General features: G+C 45.9%; 1 protein-coding gene across 1 annotated transcript in view; it reads left to right on the plus strand.

Moving 5' to 3' along the window:
- The window catches only part of LOC126108184 (high affinity cGMP-specific 3',5'-cyclic phosphodiesterase 9A), a 279,735-nt gene that overhangs the window by 73,259 nt on the left and 188,403 nt on the right, over window positions 1–18,073 (plus strand). Inside the window, exon 3 of the mRNA XM_049913424.1 lies at window positions 7,965–8,013. Within this exon, the coding sequence (XP_049769381.1) occupies window positions 7,965–8,013 (49 nt within the window). The remainder of the gene's footprint in view (window positions 1–7,964; window positions 8,014–18,073) is intronic.

The following is an 18,073-nucleotide window of genomic DNA, read 5'->3' on the forward strand; positions in this document are numbered from 1 at the left end:
GTTCACAAAAAATTGCCTCACAGTGCTACTTTATCTGAGGTTGAACTGTCATGCTAATAGAGACTACAACCGCCTCCAAACTGGCAAAAAAAAATTGGCTCTGAGCACTATGCGACTTAACATCTGATGTCATCAGTTTAACCTAAGGACATCACACACAGCCATGCCCGAAGCAGGATTCGAACCTGCCACCGTAGCGGTCGCGCGGTTCCAGACTGTAGCGCCTAGAACCGCTCGGCCACCCCGGCCGGCCCAAACTGATCATCTACGTAGTGTAGAATGCTATAAAATGTGTTCATACCCTTCCGCATCTAACAATTTCTTAAGCGGAGTGCACGTGGCATTCTGCAGACATTCGCCAGCCTTAAACCTTTTCACCAGAATCTCTTGTCCAGTACAAAGTCCCAAGGGGACTGCTTCCCTTTTGTGCCCCTCGACTCTTATAACTGCCATCTGGTTTCTGTACAAATTGTAAATAGTCTTTCGCTCCCTGTATTTTATCCCTGCCACCTATCGAACTTGAAAGAGAGTATTCCGGTCAACATTGTCAGAAGCTGTTTCCAAGTCTACAAATACTAGAAACGTAGGTTTGCCTTTTCTTAATCTTTCTTCTAAGATAAGTCGTAAGGTCAGTATTGCCCCACGTGTTCCAACATTTCTACGGAATCCAAACTGATCTTCCCCGAGGTCGGCATCTACTACTTTTACCATTCGTCTGGAGGGAAGGCGAATTCGTTTTCAATAAACACTACTGAGAAAATTTAGAGAACTGGCATTTGAAGCTGACGGCAGAACGAGTCTACTGCAGCCAACATACACTGCGCCTAAGGACCACGAAGATACGAGAAACTGGGGCTCATACGGAGGCCTATAAACAGCCGTTTTTCCCTCTCGCAGTTTGTGATTGGAACTGGAAAGGAAATGACGAGTAGTAGTTATGGGATTTTTCGAGTAATAAAGGTTATTTCTTATTTGGGGTTGAAGTTTAATTATTTCCAGGCTGTCTTCCGCCAAGGACCATATGGTAGCTTGGGGATTATCTACATTATGTGATCAAAAGTATCCGGTCACCTGGCTGAAAATGACTTGCACGTTCGTCGCGCCCTCCATCGGCAATGCTGGAATTCAATATGGTGTTGGCTCACCCGTACCTTTGGTGAAAGCTTCCATTCTCGCAGGCATTCTCAGGTGCTGGAAGGTTTCTTGGGGAATGGCAGCCCATTCTTCACGGAGTGCTGCACTGAGGTGAGGAATCGATGGCGGTCGGTGAGGCCTGGCACGAAGTCGGCGTTCCATAATATCCCAAAAGTGTTCTATAGGATTCAGGTCAGGCCTCTGTGCAGGCCAGTCCATTAGAGGGATGTTGTGTAACCACTCCGCCACAGGCTGTGCATTACGAACAGGTGCTTGGTCGTGTTCAAAGATGCAATTGCCATCCCGGAATTGCTCTTCAAAATTGAGAAGCAAGAAGGTCCTTAAAACATCAGTGTATGTTGTTAAAGTGCCACGCAAAGCAACAAGGGGTGCAAGCCCTCTCCATGAAAAACACGACCACACCATTACACCACCGCCTCCGAATTTAACTGTTGGCACTACACACGCTGGCAGATAACGTTCACCGGGCATTCACCATACCCACACCCTGCCATCGGATCGCCGCATTGTGTTCAGTGGTTCGTCACTCCACACAACGTTCTTCCACTCTTGAATCGCTCAATGTTTACGCTTCTTACACGAAGCGAGGTGTCGTTTGGCATTTACGGGCGTGATGTGTGCCTTATGAGCAGCCGCTCGAACTTGAAATCCAAGTTTTCTCACCTGCCCTTTTACTGCCATAGTACTTTCAGTGGATCCTGGTGCAGTTTGGAATTCCCGTGTGATGATCTGGATAGATGTCTGCCTATTACACATTACGACGCTCTTCAACTGTCGGCGGTCTCTGTCAGTCGTCACACGATGTCGACCTCTACGCTTTTGTGCTGCACGTGTTCCTTCACGTTTCCACTTCACTGTCACATCGGGAACAGTGGAACTATGGATGTTTAGGAGAGTGGAAATTTCGCGTACAGACGTATGGCACAAGTGAAACCCAAATGACCTGACCACGTTCGAAGTCCGTGAGTTCCACGGAGCGCCTCATTCTGCTCTCTCACGATGTCTAATGACTACTGAGGTCGCTGATATGGAGTACCTGGCAGTAGGTGGCAGCACAATGCACGTAATATAAAAAACGTATGTTTTTGGGGGCGTCCGGATACTTTTGATCACATAGTGTATGTAGATGTACATGTAGATTTGCCACAGGGTATGCCGCGATTCATCACTCCAAATCAGTCCAATCGCCCATTCTCCAGTGGCGTTCCTTTTTACAGCACCACAAGCGTCGCTTAGCATTGTCTACAGAAATATGTGGCTTATGAGGGAATTTCTCGACCAATGTATGCCATCCTTTTTAAGTGTAATGCGCAGTCATTGCGCTGTCTGGACCGCTGGTAGCACTCTGCAACTGACGACTGATTCCTTCCGTTGATGTCGTGCGATTTTTTCACCACCATCCGGCGCAGTGGTCGGCAATCGCTGTACGTCAGTACATGGGTTCTGTCTGGTCCTGCAACGCATGTCATATACAGTGACTACTCCTTGTTAGGAGTCACTGAACTCTCATGTCTGAACCATTGTCCTGACACTACCTCTCAACTGACAACACAGGACACACCACTGTTTACACGTATGGGCAGCTACACCAAGAATAAATGCAGATGATAAACGGGTATTCATTGGACAAGTATATTATACTAGAACTGACATGTGATTACAAAAAAAAAAAAAAAAAAAAAAAATTGTTCAAATGGCTCTGAGCACTATGGGACTTAACATCTATGGTCATCAGTCCCCTAGAACTTAGAACTAATTAAACCTAACTAACCTAAGGACAGCACACAACACCCAGTCATCACGAGGCAGAGAAAATCCCTGACCCCGCCGGGAATCGAACCCGGGAACTCGGGCGTGCATGTTATTACATTTTCACGCAATTTGGGTGCATAGACCGTGAGAAATAAGTACCCAGAACAACCACCTCTGGCCGTAATAACGGCCTTGATACGCCTGGGCATTGAGTCAAACAGAGCTCTGATGGCATGTACAGGTACAGCTGCCCATGCAGCTTCAACACGATAACACAGTTCATCGAGAGTAGTGACTGGCGTACTGTGACGGCCACCATTGAAGAGACGTTTTCGATTGGTGAGAGATCTGCAGAATGTGCTGGCCAGGGCAGCAGTCGAACATTTTCTGTATCCAGAAAGGCCCGTACAGGACGTGCAACATGCGGTCGTGCATTATCCTGCTGAAATGTAAGGTTTCGCAGGGATCGAATGAAGGGTAGAGCCACTGGTTGTAACACATCTGAAATGTAACGTCCACTGTTCAAAGTGCCGTCAATGCGAACAAGAGTTGCCTGAGACGTGTAATCAGTGGCACCCCATACCATAACGCCGGGTGATACGCCAGTATGGCGATGCCGAATACACGCTTCCAATGTGCGTTCACCGCGATGTCGCCAAACACGGATGCGACCATCATGATGCTGTAAACAGAACCTGGATTCATCCGAAAAAATGACATTTTGCCATTCGTGCACCCAGGTTCGTCGTCGAGTACACCATCGCAGGTGCTCCTGTCTGTGATGCAGCGTCAAGGGTAACCGCACCCACGGTCTCCGAGCTGATAGTCCGTGGTGCTGCAAACGTCGTCGAACCGTTCGTGTAGACGGTTGTTGTCTTGCAAACTTCCCCGCCTGTTGACTCAGGCATCGAGACGTGGCTGCACGATCCGTTACAGCCGCGCGGATAAGATGCCTGTCATCTCGACTGCCAGTGATACGAGGCCGTTGGGATCGAGCATGGCGTTCCGTATTACCCTCCTGAACCCACCGATTCCATGTTCTGCTAACAGTCATTGGATCTCGGCCAACGCGAGCAGCAATGTCGCGATACGATAAACCGCAACAGCGATAGGCTACAATCCCACCTTTATCAAAGTCGGAAACGTGATGGTACGCATTTCTCCTCCTTACACGAGGCATCACAAGAACGTTTCACCAGGCAACGCCGGTGAACTGCTGTTTGTGTTTGAGAAATCGGTTGGAAACTTTCCTCATGTCAGCACGTAGTAGGTGTCGCCAATAGCGCCAACCTTGTGTGAATGCTCTGAAAAGCTAATCAATTGCGTATCACAGCATTTTCTTCCTGTCGGCTAAATTTCGCGTCTGTAGCACGTCATCTTCGTGGTGTTCAAATGGTTCAAATGGCTCTGAGCACTATGGGACTCAACTGCTGTGGTCATAAGTCCCCTAGAACTTAGAACTACGTAAACCTAACTAACCTAAGGACATCACACACATCCATGCCCGAGGCAGGATTCGAACCTGCGACCGTAGCGGTCGTGCGGTTCCGGACTGAAGCGCCTAGAAGCGCTCGGCCACCGTGGCCGGCTACAGTGAGTACAGTAGAATTGAATCAGGCTACACTGAATGGCTAAGGTTATGCAGTGAGAGGCTAAAAAGAGTAGATGAATTTTTCGGCAGAAGACCACAACAACAACATTCAGCGAACTTCTGTTGGCTAAAGCAAGAAGTGGTGTTTCATAATTCAGGTCACAGAACGGGTCATGAGGAAAGGGGTCAGGTTGTTTCGGGCGTATTACGCCGGAGAAGCGGAAAGCAGCGCCCAGGTGCGGTTTAGGCGGCAAGGCCGCCTTTTCCGCGAACAAATAACCGCTAAGCTGACAAGCCGGAGCAGCGCGGCCTGCCAGATAAAACCGCCCGCCGTCGCTACGGGCCTTCAGCTTTCCTGCCCCTGCTCAAGCCGGTCAGATGGAGCACCGTGGGCCGCTCGCAGGAAAACACAGCGCGCGGCGCGGCTGTGACGTCACTGCTGTGCACCCGTGGCCTACGATAAATCCAGGCCCCAGCACACGACCGTGTGACGTCAGCAGGGTGGTGTTAAGTACAGGCCGACACAAACGCGTACTATGTCAAAGATTTTGTGAAACGGCTTCGAGCAAACTACACACTGAAGTGCCATAGAAACTGCTGTAGGTATGCGTGTTCAAATACAGAGATACACTGTGTGATCAAAAGTATCCGGACATCCCCCAAAACATACGCTTTTCATATCAGGTGCATTGCGCTGCCACCTACTGCCAGGTCCTCCATATCAGCGACCTCAGTAGTCATTAGACATCGTGAGAGAGCAGAATGGGGCGCTCCGCGGAACTCACCGACTTTGAACGTGATCAGCTGATTGGGTGTCACTTGTGTCATACGTCTGTACGCGAGATTTCCACACTCCCTAGGTCCACTGTTTCCAATTTAATAGTGAAGTGGAAACGTCAAGGGACACGTACAGCACAAAAGCGTACAGGCCGACCTCGTCTGTTGACTGACAGAGACCGCCGACAGTTCAAGAGGGTCGTAATGTATAATAGGCAGACACCTATCCAGAACAACACACACGAATTCCGAACTGCATCAGGATCCACTGCAAGTACTATGGCAGTTAGGCGGGAGGTGAGAAAACTTGGATTTCATGGTCGAGCGGCTGCTCATAAGCCACTGATCACGCCGGTTGATTTTTAGCGTTCCGTACCTCATTCGGTAAAAACGGAACTCTTATACGATAACTTTCTTGTCCGTCTGTCTGTCTGTCCGTCCGACTGTTAAAAGTCCCTATTCTCAGGAACTGGTTGACGTGTCAAGTTGAAATGTATGTCACCTACTAAAGTCTTTAGTCCTTTGACGGTGTAATAAATATATATTTCTAAGTCAGTGCCTTAGGGTTCTTCCCATTGACGCCGAACCATGACATCTGGCAATAAGAAAGGTTTCACAGCACAAGCAAAGGGAAAAAAAAATTTGGATTTTTAATTATATCACACTAAACAAAATATTTCTTTGGTTATTTATTATCAGACAGAACTAGAAAGTAAAACATTCTCGATATTCTTGGAATCCCCAGGACAGAACTTGAAAGTAAAACATTCTCGAAATTCCCAGGACGGATATCTCGCCAGTATCATTGTCGAGAACAGGCAAAAATGGTCGTTATCCTCGCAGTGGATGAACTGTCTGTAGACGTAATGGAGTTCGTACATGTGCCTCATAGCGCGGGTCCTACCCGCACCGCCGGCCGGAGTGGCCGAGCGGTTCTAGGGGCTACAGTCTGGAACCGAGCCACCGCTACGGTCGCAGGTTCGAATCCTGCCTCGGGCATGGATGCGTGTGCTGTCCATAGGTTAGTTAGGTTTAAGTAGTTCTAAGTTCTAGGGGACTGATGACCTCAGATGTTGAGTCCCATAGTGCTCAGAGCCATTTGAACCTACCCACACCTGGCCAGATTTTGAATCTCACATATTAAGAAACTGCTGTGACGCAACAGCTTCCGTTTCTTTTCTTTCTTTTTCGTTGTTACCATTTTCTCCAGTTCTCCATCATCTTTCCCCAAATCTTTTCTCCTTTCTTCTGTCCCTATTGTGCCCGACTTCTCATTTCTTTTCCCTGCTGAGTCTCCTACATTTAGTGTTTTATTCTTAAAAATTTTTATACTATTTCCGATTTTGTGACGTTGTTTATTTGTCGATCTTTTCTTATTTCTGTAATCCATACTGCTGTTGATTTCTTTTTCCAAAAATACAGGAATATTTGTTTCATTAACCTGTTCTCAATCATTCGGTAAAGGTGTCCAAAGAAGATTAACCTTCGCTTGGCCATTACTTCTCATATTTTCTGTGAATTTTTCTGCATCTTCTCACTACTTCTCATTTTCCGACACCCTCCCCTCCCCCCACCCCAGTCTGTAATGCACCCATTACTTTCCTAAGAGTCTGTCATGCAAATATCTCTATTGTGTCCAGCATATACTTCATCGTTGAGCATTCACAGACATGTACACATTCTGTTCTTGAAACTATGGCACAGTGTTTTAGCTTATATTTCTGGAAATACATTTCTTGCTGCAGATATTTTTAATCATATCGTATGCTCTTTCTTACTGACCCTTGTGCTTATCGTAAATTTTTGTATTCCAGTCTAAGTGTGGTTTCTCCAATATATTTAACCTGTTTACTAAAGACATTAAAAACATTGATAGGAAATTTTTCTTTTCATATAATTCAACAAACAGTTCACAAGCAAGACATAAATGCAGCGGAATTTTTTTTTAATGATTCACTAAGGTATAAACGGAAGTCCTTGTGTGTGTGGACCTCCAGTAACGCTTATAGTCTTTGCCTTGTATTTTCTCTTCCTCTTACAATAAAATATTTATTTTATTTAAAACCATGAACTGCTTATGCTAGTGTACACACAAAACAGGTTTTTTAAAATGTTAACGTTTGTGCAATATATGATTTCCAATATAGGCTTTTGTTGATGATCTGATAAATGCAAATAAATAAGAATCACGCAATCAAGATTTTAAACATGGCTGAAACAGCAAGTGTTCAAATTCTTCACAGTAAATGATGACAGCAACTATTTGGCTGTCATCATTTACTGTGAAGAATCACGCAATCGTTTCTGGTACGTAATAATTTGTGCTGCCAGTAAAAGAATCTTTATTTTTGGGTATAAGTTTCAAACAAGTATTTACCACAGCAGATAAATAAATTTCATATTTGATGTACGTGACTCCCGTATCGGAATTGCAGCTACGTTTCCTCCATTTTGAGACATTCTTTGTGTCAAGAAGCATTGCCAGATCTAACGTCTGGTGTTGGTTTCGAAAGAGCTCTTCCAATCATTGCTAAATCGTCTGCAAAGCGCTTGAACCTTTTTCTAATTCCTTCGATTTACTTCCCACGATGACTGGTTCAGCACTGTGATTTGCTTTTACTTGTGATGTTTTCTGTATATTTTAGTGTATCTCCTCGTGCCTGACGGACTTGGTTTTCGTATGTTCCAGGTATGCTGCTGGACGAGGTGGGGATCGACATCCGGGGTCTGGAGGAAAGGTGAGACGCCTGGAAGAGTCTACTAAGAGACCAACCAATCACAGCATACATGTGTGTTTTTGTATTTTCTCAGCCGATTCTTTTCGGTGGCTAACACCCTCATCGACTGTCTTCACATCTTTACTGATTTATTTTTATTTATTTATTATTATTTTTATGGTTTATTCTGTCTTATTTTACGTATGAGCGTCTATGGACTATGTTTAATTCAATCGTGCACTCACCTTCTTCTTCCACATTTCTCTCATCATTTCTGTATGTTTCTCTCTTCCGTTCTAGTGGCTCCAGTATTCTTCTTGCGTTTCCCGCTGAAATCTTTGGAATCTTGCAATGTCTTTCTGAGTGCCAGTTCTTCTTCAATATGTTGCGGAGGAATTCCGAATTCTGCCATGTTTCTTCCAATACCTTTGCACCGTGTGTTATCCGTTTTTAATTGACTGAAATAAGTGAACAGACATTTGTCAGTCTGTTGAGATTCATCCATTGCACGCGGCGACAGAAAGCTATTTTTCTTTTCCTAATCATGTCTGTAAATTTTTTCAGTATGTGTATAAAGTCCACTATTACGATGTCTTTTATATTGAGTTTGCTTTTTAACTGGTCCCAGATGTTCCTTTCTGTGATTTCCAGTGCTTCCATAATCGCCCTACTTTTGTTTAAAAGGCCGGCCGCGGTGGTCTAGCGGTTCTAGCGCTGCAGTCCGGACTGCTACGGTCGCAGGTTCGAATCCTGCCTCGGGCATGGGTGTGTGTGATGTCCTTAGGTTAGTTAGGTTTAAGTAGTTCTAAGTTCTAGGGGACTTATGACCTAAGATGTTGAGTCCCATAGTGCTCAGAGCCATTTTTGTTGTTAAAAAAAAAATAAATAAAATAAAAAATAAAAAAACATGCTGCTGCGTAAAGTGCTTCTGGGCGAATTACCGTACAGTAGTGTTTACGTTTAGCATTGAGGGAATTTGACTTCTCATTATACAGGGTGATTCACCTAACGTTACCGCTGGATATATTTCGTAAACCACATCAAATACTAGCGAACCGATTCCACAGACCGAACGTGAGGAGAGGGGCTAGTGTAATTGGTTAATGCAAACCATACAAAAATGTACGGAAGTATGTTTTTTAACACAAACCTACGTTTTTTTAAATGGAACCACGTTAGTTTTGTTAGCACATCTGAACATATAAACAAATACGTAATCAGTGCCGTTTGTTGCATTGTAAAATGTTAATTACATCCGGAGATATTGTAACCTAAAGTTGGCGCTTGAGTACCACTCCTCCGCCGTTCGATCGTGTGTATCGGAGAGCACCGAATTACATAGGGATCCAAAGGGAACGGTGATGGACCTTAGGTACAGAAGAGACTGGAACAGCACATTACGTCCACATGCTAACACCTTTTTATTGGTATTTTTCACTGACGCACATGTACATTACCATGAGGGGTGAGGTACACGTACACACGTGGTTTCCGCTTTCAGTTACGGAGTGGAATAGAGTGTGTCCCGACATGTCAGGCCAATAGATGTTCAATGTGGTGGCCATCATTTGCTGCACACAATTGCAATCTCTGGCGTAATGAATGTCGTACACGCCGCAGTACATCTGGTGTAATGTCGCCGCAGGCTGCCACAATACGTTGTTTCATATCCTCTGGGGTTGTAGGCACATCACGGTACACATTCTCCTTTAACGTACCCCACAGAAAGAAGTCCAGAGGTGTAAGATCAGGAGAACGGGCTGGCCAATTTATGCGTCCTCCACGTCCTATATATATCAGCTAGGCAGGAAGCCTCAAGGCAAAAGTGGATAGAACAAACATATACAAGGTGCAAACAAACCGCTGAAGGCCACAATTAAACTTAAAAAATTTTTAAAATGTGTTACGATAATCCTTTAAGGCAGAAGGCTGCAATGTTTTCTCTTTAGGGGCAATTTTGAGAATAAGGCTTTAAGTGGCTGAAGGCCGACAGTTGATTTTCCAAAATTTCAAAAATACCTTAATGTTTAAGTTTTCAATGGGAAACACACACTAATTAGAAAAGCAACTAAATTTAAGAATAAGGTTTTAAGCGGCTGAAGGCGAACAATTGATTTACATAAATTGATTTACATAAAACAGAATAACAAACTTTTCTTTTAAAGCATTGGCTGTAATAGATTACCAACAGCCCATTAAACGCCCATGAATCGGACAGTATAGATAACAGCACTCAGATGCCTACAGGGGAGAGGGAGGGGGGGCGACAGCCCTCGAAACATTAACGTTCACTTAGGTGAGACTGGTACTGGTCCTAACTACTCTTGATCTGTTGGGAACCCAACCAAGAGACAGTCATAGACCGACCCACCAAACAACTTGCTCGTCACCAGTTGGTACATAAAAACTCAAAGACCAAACTCTTACAGACGTCGCAACGCAATCTGACTTTCAAAAATCCCTACAAAAGAGTAGCCTTGACTAACATTAACCTATACCTTTCACAAATCACTTACCTCACAAAAATCTTCGTTACTCGAACTACTGCAATACAGCGAGCGCCACTACTGCCAGCTAAATAAAAGATTCAAACTACGGAAGGCACTAACTACTGATAGGCATAGTTAGCAAATGAAAGATTTTTGTAGACAACAAACAATGTATTTACCTTAATACTCATAATATATATAGCAGTTCATGACAAATTACAAAACTCCGCCATCTCTCTCCCCACATCCACCACTGCTGGCGGCTCACCTCCAACTGCGCAACGCTACGCGCTGTTCACATCCAGCTGTCGCTGCCCAACACTACAATGGCAGACAACAATGCAAACTAGCCACAGGCTGCACACAGCACAGCCAGTGATTTTCGTACAGAGCGCTACGTAACGTTGCCGATAAGAAAACATAAAACAGCCCACTTACATGTGGCCCATTACCTGTCTGCATGTCAAGAGTCAGCACTGTCTTTCCGTTGGAAGGACAACACTACTTCTTCAAGACTGCATGGAAATCCACTACTTCTGTGTGCAATTTCTTTTACTAATGAGACTTTGTGGAAAAAAAATTGTAATTACTATTATGATGAATGATCAGGACTGTCTTTATGGACTGTGAGAAAATTTTAGCTTTTGACCAACATTGTATTAATAAGTGTGTGCGTTTTATATCTTTCTTACTGTAATTATGAAAAAATTTTTCAAATCTGTATTGGCCAGTGCCCAAAACAACTTCTAAAATTTTTTGTGGGGAGCATGGGGGCTATGTAAGTGGACTGTTTATGTTTTCTTATTGGCAACGTTACGTAGCGCTCTGTATGAAAATCACTGGCTGTGCTGTGTGCAGTCTGTGGCTAGTTTACATTGTTGTCTGCCATTGTAGTGTTGGGCAGCGGCAGCTGGATGTGAACAGCGCGTAGCGTTGCGCAGTTGGAGGTGAGCCGCCAGCAGTGGTGGATGTGGGGAGAGAGATGGCGGAGTTTTGTAATTTGTCATGAACTGCTATATATATTATGAGTATTAAGGTAAACACATTGTTTGTTCTCTACAAAAATCTTTCATTTGCTAACTATGCCTATCAGTAGTTAGTGCCTTTCGTAGTTTGAATCTTTTATTTAGCTGGCAGTAGTGGCGCTCGCTGTATTGCAGTAGTTCGAGTAATGAAGATTTTTGTGAGGTAAGTGATTTGTGAAAGGTACAGGTTAATGTTGGTCAGGGCCACTCTTTTGTTGGGATTTTTGAAAGTCAGATTGCGTTGCGCTAAAAATATTGTGTGTCAGTTTAAGCACAGTCTTGTATAATTTTTCAATAGGGGACGTTTCAGTAATTATCGACAATGATATATCTATATGAAATAAGCTGTCAAAACCGCACACGGTGTTGGACAGAGACAACAGGTGAGGACAGGACGCTGCGTTAAATTACGTTAGTGGCCAGGGCAGGTAACCGGAACACTAATGGCCACAAGGCAGAAAATTACGGTGGTGCACATGAATATACACTCCTGGAAATGGAAAAAAGAACACATTGACACCGGTGTGTCAGACCCACCATACTTGCTCCAGACACTGCGAGAGGGCTGTACAAGCAATGATCACACGCACGGCACAGCGGACACACCAGGAACCGCGGTGTTGGCCGTCGAATGGCGCTAGCTGCGCAGCATTTGTGCACCGCCGCCGTCAGTGTCAGCCAGTTTGCCGTGGCATACGGAGCTCCATCGCAGTCTTTAACACTGGTAGCATGCCGCGACAGCGTGGACGTGAACCGTATGTGCAGTTGACGGACTTTGAGCGAGGGCGTGTAGTGGGCATGCGGGAGGCCGGGTGGACGTACCGCCGAATTGCTCAACACGTGGGGCGTGAGGTCTCCACAGTACATCGATGTTGTCGCCAGTGGTCGGCGGCAGGTGCACGTGCCCGTCGACCTGGGACCGGACCGCAGCGACGCACGGATGCACGCCAAGACCGTAGGATCCTACGCAGTGCCCTAGGGGACCGCGGCGCCACTTCCCAGCAAATTAGAGACACTGTTGCTCCTGGGGTATCGGCGAGGACCATTCGCAACCGTCTCCATGAAGCTGGGCTACGGTCCCGCACACCGTTAGGCCGTCTTCCGCTCACGCCCCAACATCGTGCAGCCCGCCTCCAGTGGTGTCGCGACAGGCGTGAATGGAGGGACGAATGGAAACGTGTCGTCTTCATCGATGAGAGTCGCTTCTGCCTTGGTGCCAATGATGGTCGTATGCGTGTTTGGCGCCGTGCAGGTGAGCGCCACAATCAGGACTGCATACGACCGAGGCACACAGGGCCAACACCCGGCATCATGGTGTGGGGAGCGATCTCCTACACTGGCCGTACACCACTGGTGATCGTCGAGGGGACACTGAATAGTGCACGGTACATCCGAACCGTCATCGAACCCATCGTTCTACCATTCCTAGACCGGCAAGGGAACTTGCTGTTCCAACAGGACAATGCACGTCCGCATGTATACCGTGCCACCCAACGTGCTCTAGAAGGTGTAAGTCAACTACCCTGGCCAGCAAGATCTCCGGATCTGTCCCCCATTGAGCATGTTTGGGACTGGATGAAGCGTCGACTCACGCGGTCTGCACGTCCAGCACGAACGCCGGTCCAACTGAGGCGCCAGGTGGAAATGGCATGGCAAGCCGTTCCACAGGACTACATCCAGCATCTCTACGATCGTCTCCATGGGAGAATAGCAGCCTGCATTGCTGCGAAAGGTGGATATACACTGTACTAGTGCCGACATTGTGCATGCTCTGTTGCCTGTGTCTATGTGCCTGTGGTTCTGTCAGTGTGATCATGTGATGTATCTGACCCCAGGAATGTGTCAATAAAGTTTCCCCTTCCTGGGACAATGACTTCACGGTGTTCTTATTTCAATTTCCAGGAGTGTAGTTAATTCCATCGCATGGCGGCTAAATTTTATCAATGCAAACACTCACAGGAAAACCTCCCCAACAGCGAACCACCGAAACGGACCACTCAACTTTGACGTTCTGCGTCGGTGAGCCACGAAGCTCGTAGCGATCGGACAGCTCCGCACAAGCTCTGACACTGCGCAGGGACCGCCAGCGGACCCAGCCGACTGCACCGCGCGGAGACAACTTCTCTGGTTCGCAGCAACCGACCGACTCCCCGCAGAATGCCGACAACATCTCACATAGTCGTCAGTGGAAATAACTCCAACTACACACACCATCTGACAAACACTTGCACGAAGACCTGAACAATACCCAACAGAAATTAAGCACGCACGAAGACAAATCGGGAGTCTACACACACACACACACACAGACACACACACACACACACACACACACACACACACACACACACACACACACAGCCGACTCATGAACGATCAGTGAGCCGAAACGCGTCGTCCGGTAAGACGACCGACCGACGATCCACCAAGACTGCGGCCCGGCTCAAGTGATGCGTGGCGGCAATGGTCGGGCGAGCCATGTCGACGCAGACCTGACTGCTCGAACCCGACTGCACTGGTGCCGCACTGCAACTCCCCGACTGGCAGGTCCGGACTGCGCTCCAGATGTGTTCCCACTGACTGACCGACCCGAACTCGCGACCCGAAACTAACTTACGACAGACAACGACCGGGAAGTAATAACAGTGCAGCAAAGATACTAACAAGGGAACCTCCCCATCGCACCTCCATCAGATTTAGTTATAAGATGGCACAATGGATAGGTCTTGAAAAACTGAACACAGATCAATCGAGAAAACAGGAAGAAGTTGTGTTGCACTATGAAAAAAATAAGCAAAATACACAAACTGAATAGTCCATGGGCAAGATAGGCAACGTCCAGGAGCCAGTAACCTTAGAAGCGCCGTGGTTCCGTGGTTAGCTTGAGTAGCTGCGGAAGGAGAGATCCTTGGTTCAAATCTTCCCTTGCGTGAAAATTTTAATTTTTATTTTCAGACAATTATCAAAGTTCAGGCACTCACACATTATCAACTTCGCTCTCCAAAATTCGAGGACATGTTCAGATTTGCTTCGACATATGCAGGATTTGACGGTCTACACACGGCAAAATTTGGAAACGTTGAAAACATATGTTTTGACAGAGCACAGGGAAAACTGTGCGACTCTGAAACTGTTGCATTCATTTGTTACAGTTTACGTGACAAACTCTTATGTTTTCATCACTTTTTTGGGAGTGATTATCACAGCCACAAGAACCTAAATCGGGCAAGGTAGAAGAATCTTTTTACCCATTCGCCACGTGTACAAGTTAGGTGGGTCGATAACATATTCCTGTCGTGTGACGCACATGCCGTCACCAGTGTCGTATAGAATATATCAGACGTCTTTTCCTGTGGAGGAATCGGTTGACCTATGACCTTGCGATCAAATGTTTTCGGTTCCCATTGGAGAGGCACGTCCTTTAGTCTACTAATCGCACGGTTTTGCGGTGCGGTCGCAAAACACAGACACTAAACTTATTGCAGTGAACAGAGGCGTCAATGAACGAACGGACTGATCACAACTTTGCGAAAATAAAGATACTAAACTCTTCACTCGAGGGAAGACTTGAACGAAGGACCTCTCCTTCCGCAGCTGCTCACGCTAACCACGGAACCACGGCGCTTCTAAGGTTACTGGCTCCTGGATGTTGCCTATCTTGCGCATGGACTACTCAGTTTGTATATTTTGCTTATTTTTTCATAGTTGCACACAACTTCTTCCCGTTTTCTCGATTGGTCTGTGTTCAGTTCTTCGAGGCCTATCTACTGCGCCAACTTATAACTAAATCTTAGGGGGATGCGATGTTGAGGTTCCCTTGTAAGAGAGCGGACATATCGATACGCGCTGCTAGCGCCGGTCACGGTCAGGCAAAGCAGCGACTCAGTGACAGTAGTAATTTAAATTAACGTAGTGAGAGGGAACTACATTGAAAACAGGGTGTAAAATACATGATGGCGGGGACGTGAGCCACGCACGGCACAGAGTCATTCAAAGGCGCTTTCAGAATGTCTACGGAGACCTGGCAGTGAACAAAAGCACGTTGAGTCGTTGGGTGTGGCATCTGATAGATGCTTTCAGAATGTCTACGGAGACCTGGCAGTGAACAAAAGCACGTTGAGTCGTTGGGTGTGGCGTCTGATAGATGCTTTCAGAATGTCTACGGAGACCTGGCAGTGAACAAAAGCACGTTGAGTCGTTGGGTGTGGCGTCTGATAGATGCTTTCAGAATGTCTACGGAGACCTGGCAGTGAACAAAAGCACGTTGAGTCGTTGGGTGTGGCGTCTGATAGATGCTTTCAGAATGTCTATGGAGACCTGGCAGTGAACAAAAGCACGTTGAGTCGTTGGGTGTGGCGTCTGATAGATGCTTTCAGAATGTCTACGGAGACCTGGCAGTGAACAAAAGCACGTTGAGTCGTTGGGTGTGGCGTCTGATAGATGCTTTCAGAATGTCTACGGAGACCTCACAGTGGACAGAAGCACGGTGAGTCGTTGGGCGAGGCGTCTATCATCCCAGCGAGGTCGCACAAACCTGTACAATCTCCCGCGTACCGGTCAGCCGCATGCAGCTCTAACTCCTGCAACTTTGCAACGTGCGGACACGCTCATTCAAGATGATCTACTGATCACAGCTACCTCACTGCTCAACCGGACGGCTCTGTTGGTAGTGCTGACATACTAAAGTGTGCATCATTTATGACGGCGGCCAACTTTAGGTTCGTTCTGCGCATCTGACGTCACAAAACACAGTCATCCAACGAACAGAGAACAACGCTGCCAGAGCTCGACGGCAGTGCAGAGCACGGACGAGTGTCTTCAGTTTTAGAAACGTTCAGTCATAAATAAAGTAATAGAACAAAAGCAGTGTCTTGATAGCAGACTTTCTTTTATAGAAAGTTTGGAAAAAGCATTCTTTATATCAACTGCTTCATATTCTATTAATTAATTAAACCAAACAAGCAATAAGCCTCCTAATTCAGGCGATAGCTAGGAAAGGTGTTTGTATTATTCTCACTAGCCGCTTTTTCGCAATAAAGAACAGCGGTAATTGTTATTTCCTATTGTTCTTTGACGAAATGTGAGTAATTCATAGTCATACCAACAGTGTGTGTCGGTATTTTGCGTGATATTTTAAAACCCTCTGGGAGCTATATTGAATGATGAGCCATGCTAGTGTAATGGTTAAAGGGTATGGCTGCTAAGTGAAAGGTTCAGAGTTCGAACCTTGTTCGGTGCTGAATATTTTCTTTATTTAAAAACAATATAGAAGTGTCTTACATCATGAATTTTATTAGTTTGGATGTAATTTTTTGAAATTTCTAGTGGCAGCTAAAATCGACCATATGGAAAGTATGCGCTATGGACTTTTACCTCTGCAAACTCTTCAAAATATCGTGCAATGGTTTACTACATCTAATGCTGCACAATAACTGCGTTGAACATCGAAACAAAATTAAGTCATTTATGGGGGGAAGGTATCAGTCAAGAAGATGTGAAAAAATCAAATTTTTGGGCCAAATAGTTTTTATGAAATCGAATGATAAAGTGTGTCAAAGCAGTCGAAACACCATGTGTCTGGACAGGCGAGCAGTGCAGTGATGACAAAATCGCGCACATCGCGCAATGCGGGCAGCACATCTCTGTAGCAGCGAAAGGCTTAATGCGGCTGTGGTGGCTTTACAGTTGACTTCATAAACTGCGTGCTCCCCCCTAAACGTAAGTTTGCGAACTATGCTATGGCGCTGCTTCTCTTGGCGCGTACAACTGGCAACGCAGCAATCTCACTCGTCTGGGCGGGCATGCGCGAACCGCCAAGATAAAAGAATTGAACTATAGTCCACCAGTTGGGGTACTAAAGGTGTGTCGCTGGTTTCTTCGCAGCCTAACAGAAGACCATAAAGAGCAACGAAGGACCATCCGTGAGGAACTGCTTGCGTGTTACGAGGCTGATGGTGAGAATTTTTTGTCGAAGATAGTGACGAGCGATGAAATATGTGTTTATCACGTATAACCGGAAACGAAAGTGAAATTCCCTGCTTAACCCGCAGGACAGGACACACAGAATAAATTGTGGAAGCGGGCCAAAGTAAGGGACTGTCAGTCACACTGGAACATACAACTTTATTATTTGCTCAAACATTACGAGAGCCCAAAAAATTTTTTTGAACACAGCTTCAATCTTTGTGGCTTTATTACTGGTTGAAAGCCACTTTAATTAAAAAAACGGCTGAAGGCCAATAACTTAAAATGCAAGCATAATCAGAAATTTTAAGCCAAGCCTTATCTTAGTTCTTTAGTTAGGCTGAAGTAAACCAGTTAAATTCAGATCGGCTGAAGGTCGAACACTTAAAACTCCGAAACATTATTTTTTTTAAAAAAAATACCAAAGTCCTTACGTGAAACAGTTCTTTAATTTAGGCTGAAGGCCTTAAGAACAGCTGGCCGGTGTGGCCGTGCAGTTCTAGGCGCTTCAGTATAGATCCGCGTGACTGCTACGGTCGCAGGTTCGAATCCTGCCTCGGGGTATGGATGTGTGTGATGTCCTTAGGTTAGTTAACTTTAACT

This window comes from Schistocerca cancellata, chromosome 11 (assembly GCF_023864275.1).
Source record: "Schistocerca cancellata isolate TAMUIC-IGC-003103 chromosome 11, iqSchCanc2.1, whole genome shotgun sequence".
Lineage (NCBI taxonomy): Eukaryota > Metazoa > Arthropoda > Insecta > Orthoptera > Acrididae > Schistocerca > Schistocerca cancellata.